At 37.7% G+C, this 22,981-nt stretch overlaps 1 protein-coding gene across 1 annotated transcript in view; it reads left to right on the forward strand.

Moving 5' to 3' along the window:
• ARAP2 (ArfGAP with RhoGAP domain, ankyrin repeat and PH domain 2) overlaps positions 1-22,981 on the forward strand; it is a 181,208-nt gene that overhangs the window by 47,883 nt on the left and 110,344 nt on the right. Inside the window, exons 7-9 of the mRNA XM_011967062.1 lie at positions 5,661-5,730; positions 11,787-11,907; positions 21,265-21,443. Coding sequence (XP_011822452.1) covers positions 5,661-5,730; positions 11,787-11,907; positions 21,265-21,443 — 370 coding nt within the window. The remainder of the gene's footprint in view (positions 1-5,660; positions 5,731-11,786; positions 11,908-21,264; positions 21,444-22,981) is intronic.

Here is a 22,981-nt window from a genome sequence, read left to right on the forward strand (position 1 = left end):
AGCGAGACTCCATCTCAAAAATGTTTTTTTATTCCAAAATGTATTTTGAAATTACATGGAAATCAATGGTGAACTTTTCAAGCTTTCTGTAGGATCTTATTTATTTATTTATTTATTTATTTATTTATTTATTTTTAATAAGGTAGTGATGGCAGCGGCAACCCATCTGGAGCCACTGCTGCCATCAAACTGGCTGCAGCGGAGAGGTGCGGCCAGGGCTACATACTCCACGGAGATGGCGTGAGCCAAGGACAAGTGGGAGTCCCGCCCCTTCCAAGTTGGTAGAGCGGGAGATCCTCGGGTGCAATTGCAGCTGCCAAGTTGTGGTTATGGGACCCAGGCCTCCCACTCCGTGGAGCAGACAGCGGTCCTGCTCTCCTGGGTGTATCTACAGATGTCCAAGTCGTTGCTGTGCGTTCAGGCCCCCCTGTGTTCTTGGTGGAGGCTGGGAGCAGTCAGGAGCCCTGTGTTCCTGGTTGCAGCAGCTGCGGCCCAAGCCAAGGCTGCAGAGCCAGGCATCTAGGCATCTCTGCACTCTTGGGGACCAGAAGAGTCCCCCTACCCCTGCAAGCTCAAAGGTGGCTGCTCCTACTGCCTGGCCTCTCCCTGCTCCCGGTGTCCGCTCCTATCTCAGAGCAAGATTGGGGCTGGGGCCAGGTGCTGTCACAGCCCATCTGGATGTGTGCACTCTTGCAGAAGTGCTGATAGGCCAGCTCCCTGCTGCCTGGGCCCTCCTCTGGCCTTTGGGTCCTGATGAGCATGGGAGGGAGGAAAGCCGAGGGAGCACTGAGGGCAACTCAGCACTGGCCTGCAGACACCTCTTGGCATGAACAGCCTGGGCGCCGTGAACAGCAGCAGGAGGTGAAGCTAGACCATGGGCAGAAGGGAGCAGGTCCTCAGTGAAGCCCCACCTTCAGTCCAGGAAGGGCCTGAAGGTTGGGGGCCGACTAGTCCTGCGGACCACAGTAGGAACTTGTGGTGCCTTTTCTGGGCCTGCCTATGGCCGCCCATGGTCCAGTTGGTGTGCACTTCCTCCCCTGAGGCCCATAAAAGCCCCCAGATCAACCAGAGCTGTGCAGACATCAGGATGACCTGCTGCAGGGAGGAGCTACTCACTCCGGGGCCTACTCTCTGCTGAGAGCTGCAGACATCAGATGACCTCACTACAGAGAGGAGCTCCCCACCCAGGACCTGCTCTGAGCTATTCTGTCACTCAATAAAGCTCCTCTTCGCCTTGCTCACCCTCCATTTGTCTGTATACCTGATTCTTCCTGGACACGGGACAAGAACTTGGGACCTGAGAGATGCAGGGGCTGAAAGAGATAACACAAACAGGGCCGAAACGCTTCGCCTTCTCACCGTGTTATGTGTGAAAACAAGGAGAGAAGAGCTGTGGCCCTTCAGGGAACTGAGACCTGGAAGCGCCCCGAGGCAGGGCTGTGACTCCCTCTTTGGACCTCTTAGGTTCCTGTAGTCTCAAGCTTCCAGCCACCACTATGTTTCCTGGTGGCAGCCGTGGAAGCTGCTTGTGGTGTGCCCGGTCCGGCTGCAGCCTTGCAGAGAGCTGGCGCCTGTGCAGACACCTGCTGCTGGCTGCCCCACTGCAGCAGCCAGTGTGCCTCACTGTGTGCAGTGGCTGGACCCCATGCTCGCTTGCTCACACACCCCTCACTGCTCCACACCTGGCTCGCCGTCGGCAGTTACGGGATCCAGGCGGGTAGCGTCAGCCGAGCACAGCCTGCTCACCCCAAATGGGTGAAGCAAGCCCAGTGGGCTAGAGCAGAACTCGGGCAAAGGCGCCGCCAGCCACAGAGGCTTCTGGCCAGAAAAGCAACACACCGAGGATCCTGCAACAGTAGTTTTACAAAGTGTTTATTTTGTCATATAAAAATCTGGTTTTTAGTATTTGCAAAAATAAAATTACGGATAAAGTTTTTCAGTAGTGTTTATTTCTGTATTTATACAATAGAAATTCAAGTAAATATCTTTCAGTGAAAAATACATTCATTTGTTTCTTCACTAAATATTAGGTATGTTTTGTGTATGAGAAACTATGATAGTTCCTGGTTTTATATTGATGAACAAAACAGAAATGGATTCTGTACTCAAGGATCTCAGCATCTGTTGGATATGATGGATATATTTACCCTGATTGATCATTACACATTGTATGCATATATCAAAATGCCACATTTACCCCGTAAATAGGTCAATTAATATGTATCAATAAAATGCCTATTTTGCAAAAAGAAAAGGCTCAGGAAAAAGAAATGTAGTATTGGGTGATATATGAAGCAAAAACAAATATAAAATTACACGTTCTGTTTAGTGTAATTAAGCAAAGAAATGGAGCAAGAGAACAAAGAGACTTGAATGATCTATGCATAGTCAGAAATGGTCACTTGATGGGAAAGACATTAAAGGTGAACTCTCAAGAATAAGCAGGAGCCAGCCATGTTAGGAACAGGCAGGCAGCATTCCAAGCAGAGACAATGGCATATGGGAAGGCCATGAGGCAAGAAAGAGTCTGGAGAAGAGAGGCAGCGTGGCCAGAGAGTGGTGTCCACGGAGTATGTATCCGCAGATTTTGATGGCTGACTGGATGAGTGGATGATCGCAAAAGCCAACTTTCAATGGTAGAAGTGCAGAATAGCTTTCTCCACCTGTAGGACGGTTGTTCTTTCATCTGCTACACCCTGTGGCTTCTCATTCCATTTCACTGTGGGCTGGGATTTGTCTTATTTACCTGTCCCTTCATAGAATGTTAAAGAGATTTAATAATCTTTAAAACTATTGAGTTAAAAATAGATGAAGACATCAAATAGTCACCTGGCAGTTGAGAAAATTAAAATAATTGGGAGAATATCTTAGGAGCTGATTCTCTCAGAGGCTGAGGTTTTCCTCAGAGAGCCGGTGGTAGGGTGTGTCCTTTGCATTATGAGCACCTGAGAGGGGAGGTGTTGCTAGTCAAATGCTGCATCTTTGACTGATCCGTAAACCTAACACATACTAAGTTATCTGCTCTCCCTCTTTCGCTTTTTCTGTGGACACAAATATTAAGTTCCTGGATGATGCCTCAGACCACAAACTATCTATCAAGATGGTGATGGAATTCTAAGAAATTTTATGAGTTGGAGTGGCTGCAGTTAATCTTAAGTAAGACATGTGAAAATAGGTTGTAAACCTTTTACCCTTGATGTTTTGGCAGGTTTCAAAACTTTGAATTTAATTCTGAGTGTTCTAAAGTTTCTTGCATTCCCTCAACCTTTCTTTTAAAAGATGCTAATTTTATGAGGGCTGATCATTTGAGGTTTTATTTGTCTGTCATCCCGCCCATGGTGCCAGAAGGAGTGTGCTTTTAATCATGCCACTCATTCCTTCAGCAAATTCTTTTTCAGTGCCATATTCCTCTCTGCACTCCTTGCTGATCATACGGAAGGAAATAAATGTTGTCCTTGTAAAGCATAAGACCTGGTATGGGAGACAAACATTAAGCAAATAAACAAATATATAAAATTAGAGGTTGTGTTAAGTGCTGTGAGGAAAAGTAGAGGGTATTGTGAGAGAGAATAACTTTGTTATCCACTTTGGATTGGGTCACTGGGGAGGGATTTCTTTGTAGTTGGTTTAGATGTAACTGAAAGATAAGGAGTCAGCAAAGGGAATAGTGGGGTAATGGGAGGCCCTAAGGCCTCTATCCCCCACAGATGTTAATTATTTTTATCTTAAAATGGAAGATTATATGTGTAATTGAGCTCTAGCTTACTGTTATTCACAACTTGAAGTGGGTTGTGTTCCAAAACAAAATCATGATTTGCTGAATTACTGTTTGGATTGTGTTAGAAGGTATGTATTTCTCTGCCTTTAAGTGTGGAAGAGATAAACATGAAATGAGCAAAAAGTGACTAATTTATCCAGTGTATAATTATTGTGTGTTTGCTTAATATAGCTTTATCTTTTAACGTTTAATGCTGATAATTTAAGGAATCTTGGGTTGCTGGAAAAAGTAAAAGCTAGATGCCTCTAACACTGTTGGATGTTGCAAAGTGAGGAAAACCCATTGCAGACAGGCCAAGAAAAGTTAAAAAGAAGCTGAAAGATGAAAAATATGATGGAAAGAGGGCTGGGTGGTCAGTTGTGGTAACATGCTTTTAAAGTAATTTTTTTTTGAGATAGGGCTCTCGCTGTGTCGCCCAGGCTAGAGTACAGTGGTACAGTCATAACTCACTACAGCTTTAACCTCCTGGGCTCAAATGATCCTTTCACTGCAGCCTCCCAAATAGCTTGGACAACAGGTGTGCGCCACCGTGCCCGGCTATTTTTTTTTTTAATATATTTTGTAGAGACAGGATTTCACCGTGTTGCCCAGTGATGCACCCACCTCAGCTTCTCAAAGTGATGGGATTATAAACATGAGCCACCACTCCTAGCCAAAATTTTTATTTTATTTTATTTTCCTGTAATTAGAGTTAAATATGAAGTGGTTACATGCTTTTAATATCTTTACATGATCTTATTACATCATAATTAATTCAGTGCTTATATGTGAAAATGTCTGCACTGAAGAATCTCAAAAACTTTTTTTTATACTTGATCAGATTTGGTATAATTTTATCTTATGCAGAACATATTTGCTAACGATTAGTTTGGGAGGCTTGCTGTGTTTCACTTGCATAATAGATGTGTGGCTGGGGAACCAGCTCAGAGACAAGCTCTCTACACTTCCTGAAGTTCTTTTTTTGTTAAGTCTTCTGAGAGCCAAGGAAAGTTATGCCAACTCCTTGTTTTAAACATTTTAGAAAATTGCAAAAGCACAAGGTAGACAGGGTTGATGTTTGTTTAGAAATAATATTTTTAAAAAATAGGAAGTTCATTTTCATGTGTTTTCTGTGTTAAAGACCAAAAGTACCTATGATTGTCTGCCTTCAGGGAAGGAGAATATAAAATAAAAATAAAAAGCAATCCTAAGTGAAAACAGTTCTTCACTTTCTTCCTTATATAGTCAGAAAAATAGTTTCATTTTTCTTTTAAGCCTGAAACCTGTGATTATATTATTTTGCTTTTGTTTTTCATGTCAGTAGCCATTTTAAACTACCTTTGTCTTTCATATGATCATTTAAAAATAATGTTTCACTGAATTTTGAATGCTTATAAATGATTCTGTATATTTGTTCAGGTCTTCAGCTTATTCAATCAAAATTAAATGTGTTTTCCATGTAAATCCAATTGACAAAGCCTTGTTATTTTAGTAAGATATTTATGCCCTAAAACAAAAGTGAAGGGAACATAAAATAGATATATAAGCTTAATGAGGGATGAAAGCTTATATTATTTTGATGAAAGGATTATCTTTTATTAGAAATGGATTGAGTGATAGTGTTTCTGACCATATTTTATTTTGCACTCAACCTTACAAATGTGTGCGACAACACTGTTAATTGTGTCATTAAAAAAAGATCGTAGGTCAACTGATTAGAAAGTACTATTATGCTATTTTTTTCTAGGTGCCATGGCCAAAACTGTATATTATCATAACCTATTGTTGTCTATGCTGTTTAACAATAAATGATAATATATTTACACGGTTATATTACACATGTATTTAACAATCTAAGTTCATAGTACTTGAATATAAAATAACAATTTCATATGTTTTGCAGAAAACGCATGTTTCAGAAGAGATGGGTGAAATTTGATGGCCTTAGCATTTCTTACTACAATAATGAGAAGGTAAATACATTTTACAGTTTTCAAAAATTGCTTTTTTATGCATGCTAGGTGTACTTCAGTAAAGTAAGCAAGCAGTTTGGTTTTTAAGAATAGGAAGTGGATTCTCAACATGAAAATAATTTGAAGTTGCAACTAATAAATATTGTACCATATGCTTAGTTAATTAAAATCAGATGATTTTTGACTTAAGTATGTACTTTCTCTTAACACACTAATTTTAAGATTTAACCACATGCTTTTTTTTTTTTGTAGCTCTTAATCTAATGATTTTTGACTTAAGTATGTACTTTCTCTTAACACACTAATTTTAAGATTTAACCACATGGTTTTTTTTTTGTAACTCTTAATCTAACATTATTTTCTCATTATTTAGAGATTTTCACCCCCTAATATTGGCAATACCTATGGTTCTAATAGAAATTTAGGCATCTTCTTACATATTGCTTCTTTATTGCTGCAGGATAGAAGAATATATGCTTTTAGACAGACAGTAACACATAGTGCAACATAACACACACTGTATGCCCTATGACTGAGAATTATGGAAGATATAGAGAGGTGTTAATTGTTTGGTTTCACTTTGCAGTGACTCAGAGCATCAAATGGGTATAAACACACCTCTTGGAGGTTTACAAGATGGTTGGATGAATATTTTTGAAAAACTGTTGTGTGTTTTTTTTTTTTTTTTTTTTTGGAGACAAAGTCTTGCTGTGTTGCCCAGGCTGGAGTATAGTGGCATGATCTTGGCTCACTGCAGCCTCTGCCTCCTGGGTTCCGGCAATTCTCCTGCTTCAGCCTCCCAAGTAGCTGGGATCACAGGTGTGCACCACCGTGCCTGGCTAATTTTATAGTTTTAGTAGAGACAAGGTTTCACCATGTTGGCCAGGCTAGTCTCAAACTTCTTATCTCAAGTTATCTGCCGCCTTGGCCTCCCAAAGTGCTGGGATTACAGACATGAGCTACCGTGACCAGCCTTAAAAGCTGTTTTCTGTTTTAGCTTTTTTTTTTTTTTTTTCTAGTTTGCTTGTATATTTGAATGTTAAGACAATTCGTTCCCTAGGGTGAGGAGAAGGTAGTCTATATAGCTGACAGAATCTCACTGCTGGTTTTCTCCATCACCTGTAACCTTTTCTGGTTTGATTGAAATGAGGAGGAAAACTACTCAGAAGCGAGACAGGCTTCCATGCCATAAGACTGTTGTTGGTGATACCATTATTTTCATTTGACATAATTTCTAGTAACTGTGTCAAACTGGATTCTTTTTCCCTCTTTCTCTCAGTTTGTTCTTTTAAAGCTCATCTGAACTGCAGTGAAGAGATGAGGACCTCTCACGTTTTTAGTTATTGATGCAATGAAAATGATGAAGCTTGGTTTGAAATTGAGATTAAAGAGTTCATATAAAAATGAGATATTGCAAATCATTTAGCTTAATATTAAAAAGTTTAAGTTGTTATTTTCTTTGACATTTCATCCATTTATTGTCTAGATGGTTGGTTTCATTTTGGCAAAAAACAGAAACACTGGATTCAGTGTTTCCTAAAAGGAGGCATGGTTTCTATTGTAACTCTTCTAGCGAAAGGGATGCATAGGTGTGGCCATAGCCGCTATCGTGGCTGCGTGACCCAGTGTTAACAGCTGTGTGAACTGAGCACAGTTCTTTTAATGTTTAAATGGGCACTTGAGGAGCATGTGGTTGGGCCTTCGGGAGGTAGTGTGCAGAGTTACACATTCCCTAGGTTTCTTCCACTTTCCTTGAGGCCGCCAATCATGTCTCTGTAAGGACTTCTTCATTATATCACAGAAAATGGCATGATCCAAACAACCCTGATATTTCATCCCCTGTAAAGAAATCTAACTCACCCCCGTTTTCACCCAGCTGTGGCAGAATTGCCCTGTGATCGTTTCATTGTCTCAAAATGGTAGATAAATGACAAACTTGACCTAGATATCTGTGTGTTACAGGCTCAAAGGATGCCTTAAAATTTCTTTCCTTAAGGAAAATTTTATACTCTGAAAAACACAGGCATTGTGAGCATTGTTGTCATTTGAGTATTTTTTTTTTATTGTCTTTATCTTGTACTGTTGCAAGACAAATACAAAAATCAGTTCTACAATGTTAAAAATTACAAGATTTTTCTTGGGATCTCAGATTTTAAATGAGCCATTAGATAAACTACAACTTTCTATGGTTATAGTGACATAGTATTTTGCTTATTAAGTATATTTTGATCACCTCTGGGGAATTATGTTTTTATATTATTCTACCAGAAATATTTGCTTGTTAAATATATCGTTATAGGTGTGTAGGTTATTTATTAAGGAATTGTCTTCTCTTTAACAGGATCTATTGGAAAGATAATCTTTTTTTGATCCCTGTTTCTTTCAGTACAGTGCTACTTGACTTATTTCTAGTGACAAAATGGGTTACTGTTAACATTTTCCTCAACAAATAGTTAATTATCTCACTAGAGGGATACTGCTATAAGTTCCTTTAATTCTTATGCAAACTACAATTTGGAAACAGATCACGTAGGGGATAAACTGTAAATGTTTTTAGGCATTCTAATTCCTGCTGTCTGGTCTCAGCCACTACAGACTTAGAGGAGAGGGGTTTTTACACTGTCCCCAAAGATACCGTGCCCTTTCCCACCTCCTTAGGTTGACCGACAATGGAAAGATGTTACCTTCCTCTTTTGAGTTTCTAGAGCACTTATTGGTCTAGTTTTGGCCTTGTATTGCCATTTTAACCTACTTGCGTTTGTAGGGTTTGCTTTGTTAAGCCATTCATGTCATGTGTCTCTGCCTAATGATCTTTTTAAACAGTGACTGAGTATACACTATGGGAAACTGGAGCATGTCTTTTCCTACATGTTCCCCTTGTGTTTTTGTTCTTCCGTCTGAGACTCCCTAGCCATTGCCATCCATCAACATTCTCTGCAGACATCAGACCCATCTTGTTATTCACCTCCATGAGTTTTTTCTTTATTTTCTCCAACGTATGACATTTGAAAAACAATATGCAGGAAAATTCAGAAGGAAAACAAACTGAAACTAGGGAGGCAAATCCGGAGACTGTTGCACTAAGCCAGGTGTTAATTTATTAGCATGTAGACTAATGTATAGGCTCAGTGGAGGCTCAGCGGAAGTGATAAGAAATGAATTTCAAGAAATATTAAAAATGAGCCATTCAGAAAATATTTCTATGGTATTAGCTACGTGAAAGGTGGTGAGGAACATAGATAAATGACCTGAAGCCTATTTGGGGAGACTATATTAATCAAATGATCACACGGGTAAATATAAAGTCACCGTTTAAATTACAATGAATAATTTTTATAAAGGAAAAATTCAGGTTGCTATTAGCTTAAATTCGGGTTATCTATGAGGATGAGGGGCCTGAGAGATTGTGCTGGTCAGAGAGGCTTTCTTCAGGAGGATATATTTATGCTGAAATATGAAGGAGGAGGAGGCAGTAAGTATGTGCAGATGGGTGTGAAAACAATTCCTTGCAGAGCAAACAGTGTATGCAAAGGCACTGGCTTGGGTAGAAATGTGATATATTCAGGAAACCTCAAGAAAACCAATGCGACAGTAATTCAGAGTTGGTGAGTGGTGGGGAGGAAGCTGATTCTAGATGTGGGGAGAATGCAAGTTATGTGGGTGCAAAGGAACCAGCAAAGGTCAAAGATGACTTCATTCTATTTCAGATGGACTAGAAGAGTTGATATTTTAATGGACAAGTATAAAGAGAGCGTAAGTCTTCAGGTGAAAGTAAATTCAGTTTTAAAGTTTGTGGTACGTATGAGATAGTTACATAAACTATTGATTACTTGAAATATGGCAGTGAAATTGAGTGAAATGAATAGATAAGAAAGGAAGAGAGAAATTTTAGATTACTCTGAATAAAGTTGGTAGAGCTGGAAGACATTATGTTAAGTGAAATAAGCCAGGAACAGAAAGTTAAATGGTATATATTCTCACTCATGAGGAAGCCTTTTTCAAAGTGAATCTTACCAAAGTAAAAAGTAGTACAGAGGATACTAGAGGCTGTGAAGGGTAGGAAGAAGGAAGGCATAGGGAGAGATTTGTTAAAGGGCAGGAACTTACAGCTAGAGAGGAGGAATAAGTCCTAGTGTTCTATAGCAGTGTAGGATAACTGTAGTTAACACTAATTTAATATAGTTTAAAATAGCCAGAAGGAGGATATTGAATGTTTCCAACACAGAGAGATGATGAATATTTGAGATGGTGGATATGCCCATTACCTGATCTGATCATTACATTTTATATGTATCACGACATCACTGTATCATAACATCACTATGTATCCCATAAATATGAACACTTATTATGTGTGAATTTAAACAATTAAAAAAAATAGTGGAAAGGGGTTCTTATAGGGAGAGAAGATAAAGTAAAAAGGAGAAGAAATAAGTTGTTTACTAAGTGCTTATTTCTTGACATCCTTCTCTCTTTTCTGTATAAGGTTGCCCATTCATCTTCCTGAATCATAGCTCATATACCATACTCAGTTTTGGCTGTGTGGGAGGACATAGGAGAGCCTTCATTGCATTTGTATTTAAGGTTACATTAAAGAATGGATAGGATTTTGATGGATAAATAAAGGCAGGGATGGGAGACTGTAACAGAGCTAGTGAAGGAGAAGAAACTTAAAAAAATACTCAGAGATAATGCCATGATGATATTGTGTATCTCCTTAAATAGCAGAAGAGGATATCCTTCCGGTAGAATTCCATGATGCTAATGATGACTGTCCCTTACCAATTGCTAAGGCAGGAGCTTATGGCTAGGAGAAATATTAAACTTAATACTTGCTTCCTGCATGGAATGGTTTGCTTTTTTTCCGAAACAGTTATATCTGGGACCTGCTCAAAAGTGTGGGTTCCAAGGATAATGCTGTGGAAGGGAAGAGAAAAAGAAATCCCTTAAGGATGTATCCAAACTCTTCTGATATTCCAGACCTTCTACAATGTGGCTTGGTATACGTTATCAGTCTCCTGTCTTTTGACTCTACGTTGTTGTCCTCTTATTTCTCTGCTTTTCGCTTCCATTATTCGGTCTTTTTGACCAGAATGCCTCCCACACACTTGTCTATCTGCTTAAAATTAAGGTTTTTTTAAAAGTCAGGTTTAAATACCACCATGTTTGTAAAGATATCCCTCACAGCCTTTAAGCAGAATTGAGATTTTCCATCTTTGTACTTTTATATCCCTTAGTTTTTACTCAGTTTTAAACTCTTCTCTCATTGCATTAGCTGGCTTTTCATTTTGAGGCTCCTTGAAAGTATAAACACTCTAAATTTTCTTTCCAACACGAGACCCAGAAAATATCAAGAGTTGAAATTGTGCAGTAGTTATCACGACATGATTTTAGAGGGTCCAGGAAAATGAAGATGGATAAAAAGTTATCAAAGTCCTAAGAATGGCCTTTTTTAAAAACAAAATTTGTAATACTTATATGCTGTTTGGAAACAGATAAATCTGTCTTTTTTATTCTTTATTCGTTGGAGAGTAAACATTAAAATGATTCAGTGTGAGGTTGAGATGCTCATCGTCAGAGCTTTGAGTAACATGGTTAATTTAGAAAACCCAGTATGTGTTTAAGGTATATTTTGGTTCCGAATATGTAACAGACTTGTTTTAAAATGGTTCAGTTACAGTACCTGTTGTGGCCAGCAGATGCCTGCAAACACCATAAAATCATATTGAGCAGATGGTTTTGAAGAACATGCTGCTGGGTTTTGGAACTCGGTATTGCTAGTCTAGTAGGATTGCTTGTATTTGATTCTTTCTCTTTTAATTCCAGATGAAGAGAAAGTTGAAAAGACATCTCACTTCAAAGAAGGGGACATTTAATAGTTTCTTTTCTTGGGTATTACTTGAGAGTATGAGTGGACGTATTACCTGTATGTCATTTAAAAAATTTGGATTGAAATTATAAAAGAGAAGCAGTTGTAAATAGCGTGCCATTCCTTTTTGATAAGATCAAGAGAATTTCATTTTCATATGTCTTCTTTTTTTTTCTAACCAATACAGGAGATGTATTCAAAAGGAATAATTCCCCTTTCTGCTATATCAACAGTACGAGTTCAAGGAGACAACAAATTTGAAGTTGTTACAACACAAAGAACTTTTGTTTTTAGAGTAGAAAAAGAAGGTAAGATTATTTTTAACCCCATGAAATACTTACATTAATTTATGAGTAATCATATTAATAAATCAGTTAGGCTAGGAATGTCAAGAAACCTTTAAATATATTACTTTTTGATAACTTACATTTTAAAATTAATTTTTCAAATGCATAATGTTAAAACATAAATAAGTTGACAAGTTATTTGTTTTATCTTTCATCAACAAATATTTAGTGAGAAGCTATTGTGTGCTGAGGACTCATACGTTCTGGGTATACAGTTGTGAAAAAAAAGTGGACAAAATTCTCTGCTTTCATGGAGCTAGCCTTTGAGATGTTGCAAATAATGCAAAATGGTTATTTGATACGCAAAAACAATTTTTCTAACTATTAGTTGGTTTTATGGACATTTATGGCAGGCTTTAGCTCAGTGACTCCCAACCTTTTTGCACCAGGGACTGGTTTCGTGGAAGACAGCTTTTCCGTGAACTGGTTGTGGCAAGATGGTTCCTGGACGATTGAAGCACATTACATTTATTGTGTGTTTTAATTCTATTATTATTACATTGTATATAATGAAATAATTATACAACTCACCATAATGTAGAATCAGTGGGATCCCTGAGCTTGTTTTCTTGCAACTAGATGGCCCCATCTGGGGGTGATGGGAGACAGTGACAGATCATCAGGCATTAGACTCTCATAAGGAGCACGCAACCTAGATTCCCTGCACGCATATTTTACGGTAGAGTTTGTACTCCTGTGAGAATCTAATGCCCCTGGTGATCTGACAGGAGGTGGAGCTCAGGCAGTAATGCCAGTGGTGGGGAGTGGCTGTAGATGCAGATGAAGCTTCGCTGGCTTGCCTGCTGCTCACCTCCTGCTGTGTGGCCCTGTTCCTAACAGACCATGTAATGGTACCAGTCCATGGCCTGGGGTTTGGGGACCCCTGCTTTAGCTGACCGCACAGGCACAGTAATCATTCTATTGTAGATTTAGGAGCATCTTTTATATTTCTTGAATTCTTTTCATCTACATAATCTATGGGACACTGGATGGTAAAAGCTGATCCCAAAGATGGCACGTTTTCTGGATTGAGTTTAAATGTGTGTAGAGAAATCTTTTCTGAATTTTGTTTGAATAAGGGTCGGGGAGGACCCAGAGAAGTTGAAAGTTCTCTGTTGTGTATTTTATTTGATTATCATAATATGTCATTACTATAAATTTACTAGTTTTAGTAATTTAGGTAATACCATCTCATTAAGAATTATGATTTTAACTTATAGACAACTTTCATTTAGGAATAGATATATAATTCAACCTGATTTTTAGAAGTACTTCTTTGTGCTTTAATTATTTGAATAATAATGGTATAGGAAATTGACTGAATATCTGATATGTGCCAGACACTTTGCTAATTCTTCATTTTCACAACAGTCTTATAATGTAGGTAGTATTACAATTATTATCCTTTATTTTTTTGAGACAGAGTTTCACTCTTGTTGCCTAGGCTTGAGTGCAATGGTGCAATGTCGGCTCACTGCAACCTCTGCCTCGCGGATTCAAGCGATTGGTTCAGCCTCCCAAGTACCTGGGACTACAGGCATGCATCACCACGCCCAGTTAATATTTTTTTTTTTTTTGTATTTAGTAGAGACGGGGTTTCACCATGTTGGTCAGGTTGGTCTCGAATTCCCGACCTCAGGAGATCTGACCGCCTCGGCCTCCCAAAGTGCTGGGATTACAGGCATGAGCCATTGTGCCTGGCCATTATTATCCTATTTTTACAGATTAGAGTGTTCACCACTAATTGGAAATGACTACAGTGTTAACTATTATGGGGCAACATTTTCTTTATTTTAAACTGCTAGATTCCTGGCATGTATGTCAGTGCATAGCACATAAAAAGCAGTCAGTAAATATTATATACCACTAAAACATTTCCATTGTTTCTTGGGGTACTCAGTAAATGGGTACATTCCAGCAGGCCTTCACACTGGAGCAGCGTGGTTCAAACTGTGGATTACTGAGATCAACTTAGTGGTTTATGATGTCACCAGAAACACTCTCTCTCAATAAAAAGACAAACCCCAAACAGAAAATAATAAATATCAAAGTGCATTGCCTACAGTAGGTGTTATGTTGTGAAACATATCTATCTATGTACATAGTGTATAGATGTAGCATTAAAAAAAAGTTTCTTTCTTGGTTTTTAAAAATAATGTTGAACTAAAGCTAGAGTCCCAGAGTAGGGGTCAGCAAACTGATCTGCAGCCTTAATCTGGCTCAGTGCCTGCTTTTGTAAATGAAGTCTTGTTAGATAACAACCACTGTCATTCATTCATTTCTCATTCATTCTCACTCAGTGGTATCACTGAGTAGTTGTGGCACAGACTGCGGCCAGTAAAGCCTAAAATGTTTACTATTTGATTTTTCAAAGAAAAGGTTTGCAAACCCCTGCCCTCAAGCATTTTACCTAGAATTACCTGTATGTATGAGGAGCCACTTTTTGTGAATTACTGTCTGAAATTCAGAAAATTTTCCACAGTTGTGATACTTGATATGGGACTTCCATTTGAAATCACAGTTTTTCTCTTACTCTATTTCTTGAAGAACGTGGCATTGCTTCTCTTGAATGACTATCCTGGCAGTCTTTCCTTATGGTTTGGTTTCCACCACCGTGAAAGTTAGCTGCCCGTTTCTTTGAGGTGCTTATCACCTTTCTCTTGGCCTCTCCAAATAAATTTCGCATTGCTACATAGCCTGCATTTTAAGATAGACATACTAAATAAAGCTTCCAACTTGTATGAAAATCTGTTTAGCCATATTTACTAAGTTAAACAGACACGTTTTATTTAAGCAGAGTGTACCAACCCACACATGTTTAAAAGTTGCATGTTCACAATTGACAGATAAATCCTTCTGTGGTGTATAGTTCATCTTTGTTATATAAACTTAGGACAGTATAAAAATTTCATGAACTTCAGTATAAATTTATTGTTTTAAAAATCAGTTGTAGGTCTTTAATTTTTGAAACCATAGACATATTGCTTCAGTGAAAACAGACTGTATACACATGGAATTAGTGAATGAGTTATTTTGATTGAAAGTTATTTTTACATAGTAACAACTCACAATTTTAAAGATAAATATGTGTAGCGGTGTGTGTACATATATGTATATGTATATGTATATGTTTATGTATCCGTATGTTTAGTATGGAACTTTCAACAGTATACTAAATATGTTTTATTAAGTGATCTTTTTTCCTTCCGTGTACACAAATGATTGATTGTTTTTATTTTTTGGGAATTGGTAGATCAACTATAGTGGCTTAAGGACTTTGACTTAATGAACTTTAAGCTAAATTAAAGTCTATTTTGATTGAGGGAAGAAGCAAAATCAAAGTTTAGAACAAAAAGGAAAAAGTTTTGTCATCTTAACAGATATGAATTCTTTATTTTTGGTGAAAAGGCTTTGACCTATCTACAATAGCTATTCTTTGTCTTCCCTGACCAGTGTTATTATTTCTAAACTGCTGCATCACCCCCTGGTGTTACTAAGACAGGATTATAGTTTGGAATCTTTTCCTCGCAAGTTTTCTAAGGCTTCTATTCCCCTCCCCCCTGTTTCCTAATGAAATATTGTTCTTCTCTTAGTTTCAAGTGAATTTTATTGAAATAATAACATTTTAAAAGAACACTTCCCCAAGTACAAAATTTGGTCTGACTGCTGTTGTTCTGAAGCAGAGTCACTGGAATTGGTCTGTGGGTCATAACAGCTATTGATCTCTCCAATCAGTCTGTATTCCTTTGCACCTGTAAGTCACACATGGAGATATGATACTTCAAAACACTCGTGATGTTTTGAGTGCACAGTTCTCATGGTTAGAAGAGAGCTTAAGAATTTTGAGTGGGCATTCCCTTTCCAAGGCCATTTTCAGAACTGGCACTCACCTGCAGGCCCTATGCTGCTGTCCACCTTAGCAGATTCTAGACCCTGTGGCTGTCTCTCAATTCTGCTTTTAGACAACATCATACAGCCATCCAGTGGCAGCTCTGATACTGATATGGAAAAGTCTTTGTTTTAATTTAAAAATTTTTTAGAAGAACATATAAATGCCCTCCTTAGTTGTTTTTGGCAAGCAGACTCTTACCTCTTTTGAAATCGTCAATGTTTTTATAAGCAAGGCATGAAACATTTACTATCCCTTTACTTACTCACCCTCCTTAATCTCATTAATGATGATTTGCTAAGTGTTTCCTTTGAAGACTTCATGATATTCTGGAAGTTTCTGACATAATGTATTTTAGGAACTTGCTAGGACTCCAAATTCTGTTTAAAATGTTCAATCGTGGGGCCCCAAGTCTGGTTTTGAAGGTGATCTCTTGGTTTTAGGGTGACTGATGTCAAATATGTATCTCCATCTCTGACCTCTTCCTGTACTCCATGGTCATATCCAGCAGCCTACTTGACATGTCAACATGGCTGCCTAGTAGCACCTCACACTTAATGTATCAAAATTCCCATTTCCACCTGCTCAACCAGACTTTCTCCCTTGTAATCTTCCTCATCTCAGCATATAGAAGCCTCAGGTGCTTAGGCCATGAAGTGTGGAGTTATTCTTGAATCTTTTTCTTCTCACTTCACATCTAGTCCATCAGCAAATCTTGTCAGTTTGACTTTGAAAGTGTGTTTAGATGCTGACCAATTCTCAACAACTCCGCTGCTATCAGAATTGTTTTAATCATCTCTCATGATCAACTGTTGTCATATTTTTCCTGTACTTGTCAGAGCAGTTATTCAGTAAGGAAGTCAAATCATGTCAGTTCACTTTACATGCTCCATGGATTCTGCATCTTTTTTTTTTTTTTTTCCTCCTTTTGAAATGGAGTCTCGCTCTGTCACACAGGCTGGAGTGCAGTGGTGCGATTGCGGCTCACTGCAACGTCCACCTCCCAGGTTCAAGTGATTCTTCTACCTCAGCCTCCCAAGTAGCTGAGACTACAGGTGTGTGCCACCACGCCCAGCTAATTTTTTGTATTTTTAGTAGAGATAAGGTTTTCACCATGTTAGCCAGGATGGTCTCCATCACCTGACCTTGTGATCTGCCTGCCTTGGCCTTCCAAAGTTCTGGGATTACAGGAGTGAGCCACCGCACCCAGCCGGTTTCTGCATCTTACTGAGAGTAAAAAGTACTTGTGATGTCCAAAAACCCCTGCATGATCTGGCCTTGGTCTTTCTGTCCTATCTTTTTCTGTTCCCTTTCTCCTGTACTATGGTTGGTTCACCTACAGAGGCCTTTTGTTCCTTGAATACACCAAATCTGCTGTTATCTCAGGGCCTTGTTACATGTTCACCTTATCCTGGAATGCTCTTCCTCTGCCTGCTCCTCAGCTGGGATCTGCTTCTTTACTTCCTCTTCCTTTAGGTTTTTGGTTAACCATCCCCTTCTTCTGAGGCTTTTTATGTATCCTGTACAAAATAGCACTCCCTGGGCCCCTCATCTTGTGTATGTTACCAATTGCACTTGCCACTTTGTAATGTATATTTAAGTTTATATGGCCTTCCTCCTTTCACTAGCGTGTAAACTTCCAGGAGAGTAAGGTCATGGTCAGTCTTGTTCACTGTTCCATTCCTGGTATTCAGAATAGGTTTTGGAACATAGTAGGCTTAGTGAGTATTTGTACGAGTGAGTGGCTATCAATTTGAAGAACAATCCTTATGTGCATGCACTACTTCCTTCTCTGATATTGATCAGGAATTTCATTGAGGGAACTTTAGTTAGATCATACTATCATATCAAAAGTAAAGGTCCATCTAAACTTTATTAGATAATGTTGTTGATGTTTTGCATGGCCCTTATGTAGTAATCTCTAGTGTAACCAATCCCTTGTTACTAAGGAGTATGCCTACTGCTAAACCCAGTAGTCCAGAGAATATTGTCTCGATTTTTCTTAAACCTCTTTTTTTATTATTATTGTTCTTATACTCTAAGCTGCCGTTCCTGAAACCATCAAGAACTGATTTGAGGTTTTAGGAATTTGCTATTGTATTTTATTTACATTCTAGCATAATCACAAAAAACTGGCAATTTCAACACTTATTCTTTGTGTTCTCCACTCCCTTTCTTTTTGTCCAGCCTGGAATGCTATTCTTAGAGCCAAGCCATATCTAGGTCAGAGCTTATTTCCTGGAGAAATGGTGCTTAGCACAGTGCTAAGATCAAGATAGACACTCAATAGATATTTGTTATTGGAAAGAATAAAAAGTATCTTGGTTTGAAGAACAAGCAAAAGCTAGCACAGTATCTGACTTTGCCCTAGACTCTTGTCCAGCAGGAAATCATTATTTGGTTTGGAATGTTGTGACTTATGAAAGCATATTCCCCCATATCTCAGGATGCACACATTGTATGGCCGAATACAGATGATACTTGTAATCTGTTTTATTGTGTTTGGATTATCTGTTCCATTGTTTCTTTCCATTGGCATGGGTAATTCAGAATAAACTGAATGTTACTATTAATTCCTGTTCTTCGTCATGATTGTTTACTTCCTTTTAGTAACTGAGGCCCTCAGGAGCTAGATAATTCTTCTAGGCTACGTGTTGAGATGCAGCCAAAGTAAGCTTAATTCCAACAGGTGCAATTGCCAGTTTTAAATTAATTCCTGAGAAACTGAAATATATGCTAGCAGTAATCTAAAAGCCATAGACACTTAGGCCCAACTCATTAAATTATGACCTACGTTTCAAACACAGTGGTTTATATGGATTAGCACAAATAAAGAAACAAACAACCATTATGTACCATTTACTTGGCAGGAATATCTTGTGTGAAACTAATGATCACAAGTAATAACCAAGTTAAATGGAAGGTCTGTTGCTGTAACTGAAAATGTAATAAATTATTGTAGTGCAATCTGGATCTGTTTATGCAGATGGAAAAATGTAGAATAGCTGCTGCATATTGACATTGACTTAGCTACTTGAATATTTTAATGTCTTTTAGTTTAGGATGTATAACAATACTAGGGACATTTGATAAATATTTCATCCTGATATATTGCAACAAGCAGGAATTCCTTTTTTTTTTTTTTTTTTTTTTTTTTTTGAGACTAAGTTTCACTCTTGTTGCCCAGGCTGGAGTGCAGTGGCACGATTTGGGCTTACTGCGATCTTAGTCTTCCGGGCTCAAGCGATTCTCATGCCTCAGCGTCCCGAGTTGCTTGGCTTACAGGCATCTGCCACCATGCCCAGCTAATTTTCTGTGTGTGTTGTTAGTATAGACTGGGTTTCACCATGTTGGCCAGACTGGTCTTGAGCTTCTGACCTCAAATGATCCTCCCCTCTTGGCTTCCCAGAGTGCTGGGATTACGGGTGTGGGACACCACACCCAGCTATCAAGCACCAATTCCTGGAAGATTGTGTGACACCTGCAATAACGTACTATTGAATAAGTTTTTAAATAAACATTTTGACTTTGGTCATTAAAGACACAATCAACTGTTTTTATTAGTTTTGAAGGTGAACAAGAACAATTATAATTGAAAAAGTAAGACTCATTATGAAATAACTGTGGAGTCATGTTTAAATATGAGTAAGTTTAATATGGTAACTTATTTCAATCCACAATTAAGTCACTGGGCAGACCTGTCTGAGAAGGATCTGAGAAACTGTCCCATTTCCCAAACTGGGCCCTGCTTTCTCCTCTTCCTTCATCCTGTGAAAACTTTTACTACCTGTGATTCAGTATGTTTTGCTTTATTTCCTTTTGCTTTGACAACTACTTCTGCCTATGTTCTGGTAGCACAATTTCCAGCCTTATAGATATAGTTGTACCTCAAGGTTTGCCAGTTTCTTCCCGTTTTACACTTCATGTTTATTCATTTCCATGGGTCTTCTCGTGTACAGGTTACTGTTGTTCACACAGTGCTATCAGTCTGCCTGTATCCTCAAGGCACGACACTGAAAACCTGAGGTGGTTCTGTTAACTAATTGGATTCTGCTTGTTTGCCTGGCCAATTTCTGATGCCACATTACTTTTATTCTAAGTAATTTGTTTTTCTTATCAACACCCATCATGTTTGTACAACTAATTTTTTTCACTTTCCTTTATGCCTTAATTCCTTGTAAGTCATTTTGTTTCCATTTTCACAGTATTTTAAGTCTCCGTTGCCTGGTTCCTGAGCTTCAGGCTTCCAATGTAGTCTACCTGTCATTGTCTGTATTATCATAATGTCTTTTTATTGCTAAGAATGCTGAAATGGCTTTCCTTTGTAATAAAGACAACATTCCTAAACAGGCAGTATGAATTCTGTGGTCATATTCCCATTATTTCTGTGTGAGTTCAGAATTATAAATATATTCATTGATAAATTATCCCTGAATGGATGTTGGTTTTTCTGCCTTTGTTCTTATAGTAACCTCTGCTCAGAATCCTATTATCTTCCCTCTTCCAAATTCCAGTTTTGTCTTTTGAATTGCTCTTCATTCTCAAGATCTACCACATGTACCTCTTTTTTACCCCCATGGTTCCAAGAAAAGTTGTTTGAGAGTTAAAACATGTGATTCTGCTTATTTTAAAGCTAACTTGCTATATGACCTTCAGCAAATCACTTATCTCAATTGACTCATATATTATTTGATACCATTTATATGACATTTATACCACTGTGTTCCATTTTGTGTTCAAATCTTGTTTGACTTATAGCTTTAATTGCTCCTTGGAGACTAGATCGAATTCCTATGCCTGTAACACAGTGCACTGTTCATAATTGAAGGTCATTTAGTTTTGTGGAAGGAGTAGGAGAACCAAATTTTAATTTGCCAGGTGAAATGCTATTGTTAATTACTGTGTTGAGAGTGGAATGGGAAAGTGACACTGAAGCAGGTATACTCTAGAGTGGGTTCCAAATGATTGTTTGAAAGTAGGATTTTCGGGGTCTTTGAGTAACTGACTTGAAACATAAAAGCCGTTAATTGTTGGGTAGCAATATCACATTCTTCTATTAAAAGAAAATCTAATCTAATGAATGATCTAAAAGAGGGCTTCTCAGATATTAAAAGGGATAAGGAGCATCTGTAGTTCTTTTGAAAATACAGCCTGTGATTCATCAGGTCTGGAGTAGGGCCTGAGATTTTGCACTTCTAATAAACTCTCAGGTAAAGCCAGTGGAACTCATTTCACGAAAACTGGATAGTGTTACTCCTTTTCCCTCAAAGAATTGAGTCATTTGCTGTGTTTACAGTAACATTTAGATTGTAGTTGTGGAAAGACTCTGTCACTTATGTGTTGCAAAGAGCGTGGATTTCTTCTTGACGTTTCTGTATCTATGTGACTTATATATGGATTTATGTGTTTTCTCCTGTCTTTATTTTCAGAGGAGAGAAATGACTGGATCAGCATACTATTAAATGCACTGAAATCACAATCCCTTACCTCACAGTCTCAAGGCGTTGTTACACCTGAGAAATGTGGATATCTTGAATTGAGAGGCTATAAGGCAAAAATTTTTACTGTGTTAAGTGGAAACAGTGTGTGGCTTTGCAAAAACGAACAGGTGAGCTCTGTTATAGTCATTACAAATTGCTGCTATTTTATTGTAGTAACAACTATGTTTTGTTTGGAAGAATTATTAGTGATTTTACTTATAGAGTCTTGTTTTGGCATTGTGTACTCCACTAAATATACCGAAGAAATAGTGATTTTGTTGAAGTTTCTTGGTGTCTCCACCAGCAAGAAAGTACCTACATCAAACTTGAAACTGGACATCACCTTTTATGGTATTGAGGAAGTAAAATTATTGAAAATAAGTTTTGAAAAATATTATTTGGTTGAAATAACATTATACAACTACATGAGAGAACAATTAAGGACCAATGAACCATTACAGCTGGTGATGAAATAGGACCCATTCTGCACCCTTTTATTTTTATGATAGATAATTGTAGGGTAAACACAGGTAACATATTTGCTTGAGTTTTCAGAATGTTGGTCTGTTTTATTTTGAGCAGATGTATGTGAGATAGATAGATATATATACACACACACACATACATATACATATACATACACATCTATATAAGTACAAATTCAAGTGCACATACATACATACATCTACCTATACACACATATCACATATACATAAATAAAATCAATTCAAATGACTGGTTTACTAAATTTGATTAATATCAGAGGACTCAATAGAGTATTTAAATGTTTTGATGAGTCTGATGATAAACTAAAATTTTAACAAATCCTGTTAGCTTCATTTCATTCCATAGACTTTTTTCTAACATTCCTTGTTTTTAATATGTATATGTTTTTAATATGTATAATATATAATTCTTTACCCCTTTTGTTGGAATACCTCCTTTTAAAATCTTTCAGCCTAGAATATATTAGATGCTTAATAATTGTGGAGTTGAACGGTGCACTTTAGTTAGCTGATCTAAGATGAACTCATTTTATGATACCTTATTATGGGTTATAGTAAGTTGAAATATAAATGCCGACTATTTTTATGAGAAAAATAGGAATATCAAAACAAATAGTAGTTTCAGAACAATTAACTATAGGCATCCTCTGAACTTTAGTGTGAACTTACGCATTGAATATTTTGGAGGAGAGGATATCTTAGCCAATTAACAGTTGAAGGCATCATAGAGCACTCTTGGCCTATTAATAATGTGAGTAGTTAGTATGTTTCTCAAGAATAGCTTAATAATGTGTACAAATTGAATATGAACATTTCAGTCTACAAAATAAGATGATTGCAACTTTTCTTATTGGAATGGAGGTTAAAAATGCATAATTTGCATGTATCAGTATGGAAGTTACTCTTCCAAATTAATTGAGGTATTCAGTTTACACTTGCATAGACCTGATAGCAAGATTTGATAGACTTGCATAGAGTTCATATGATTAATTTCATTGCTCACATTAAACTGTCTGAGTTTCTGTTATTCTCTAGGAATACGATAGATATTTTAAAAGTTTTATTAACACTTTCTGATTAGTGAAAATGTACATGAAATTATTGCTTCAGTATTAGGAATTGAATGTGAAAAGCATAATGAATACTATTTGCTGAGTACC

The sequence above is a fragment of the Mandrillus leucophaeus genome, unplaced genomic scaffold, assembly GCF_000951045.1.
Source record: "Mandrillus leucophaeus isolate KB7577 unplaced genomic scaffold, Mleu.le_1.0 Scaffold784, whole genome shotgun sequence".
Taxonomy (NCBI): domain Eukaryota; kingdom Metazoa; phylum Chordata; class Mammalia; order Primates; family Cercopithecidae; genus Mandrillus; species Mandrillus leucophaeus.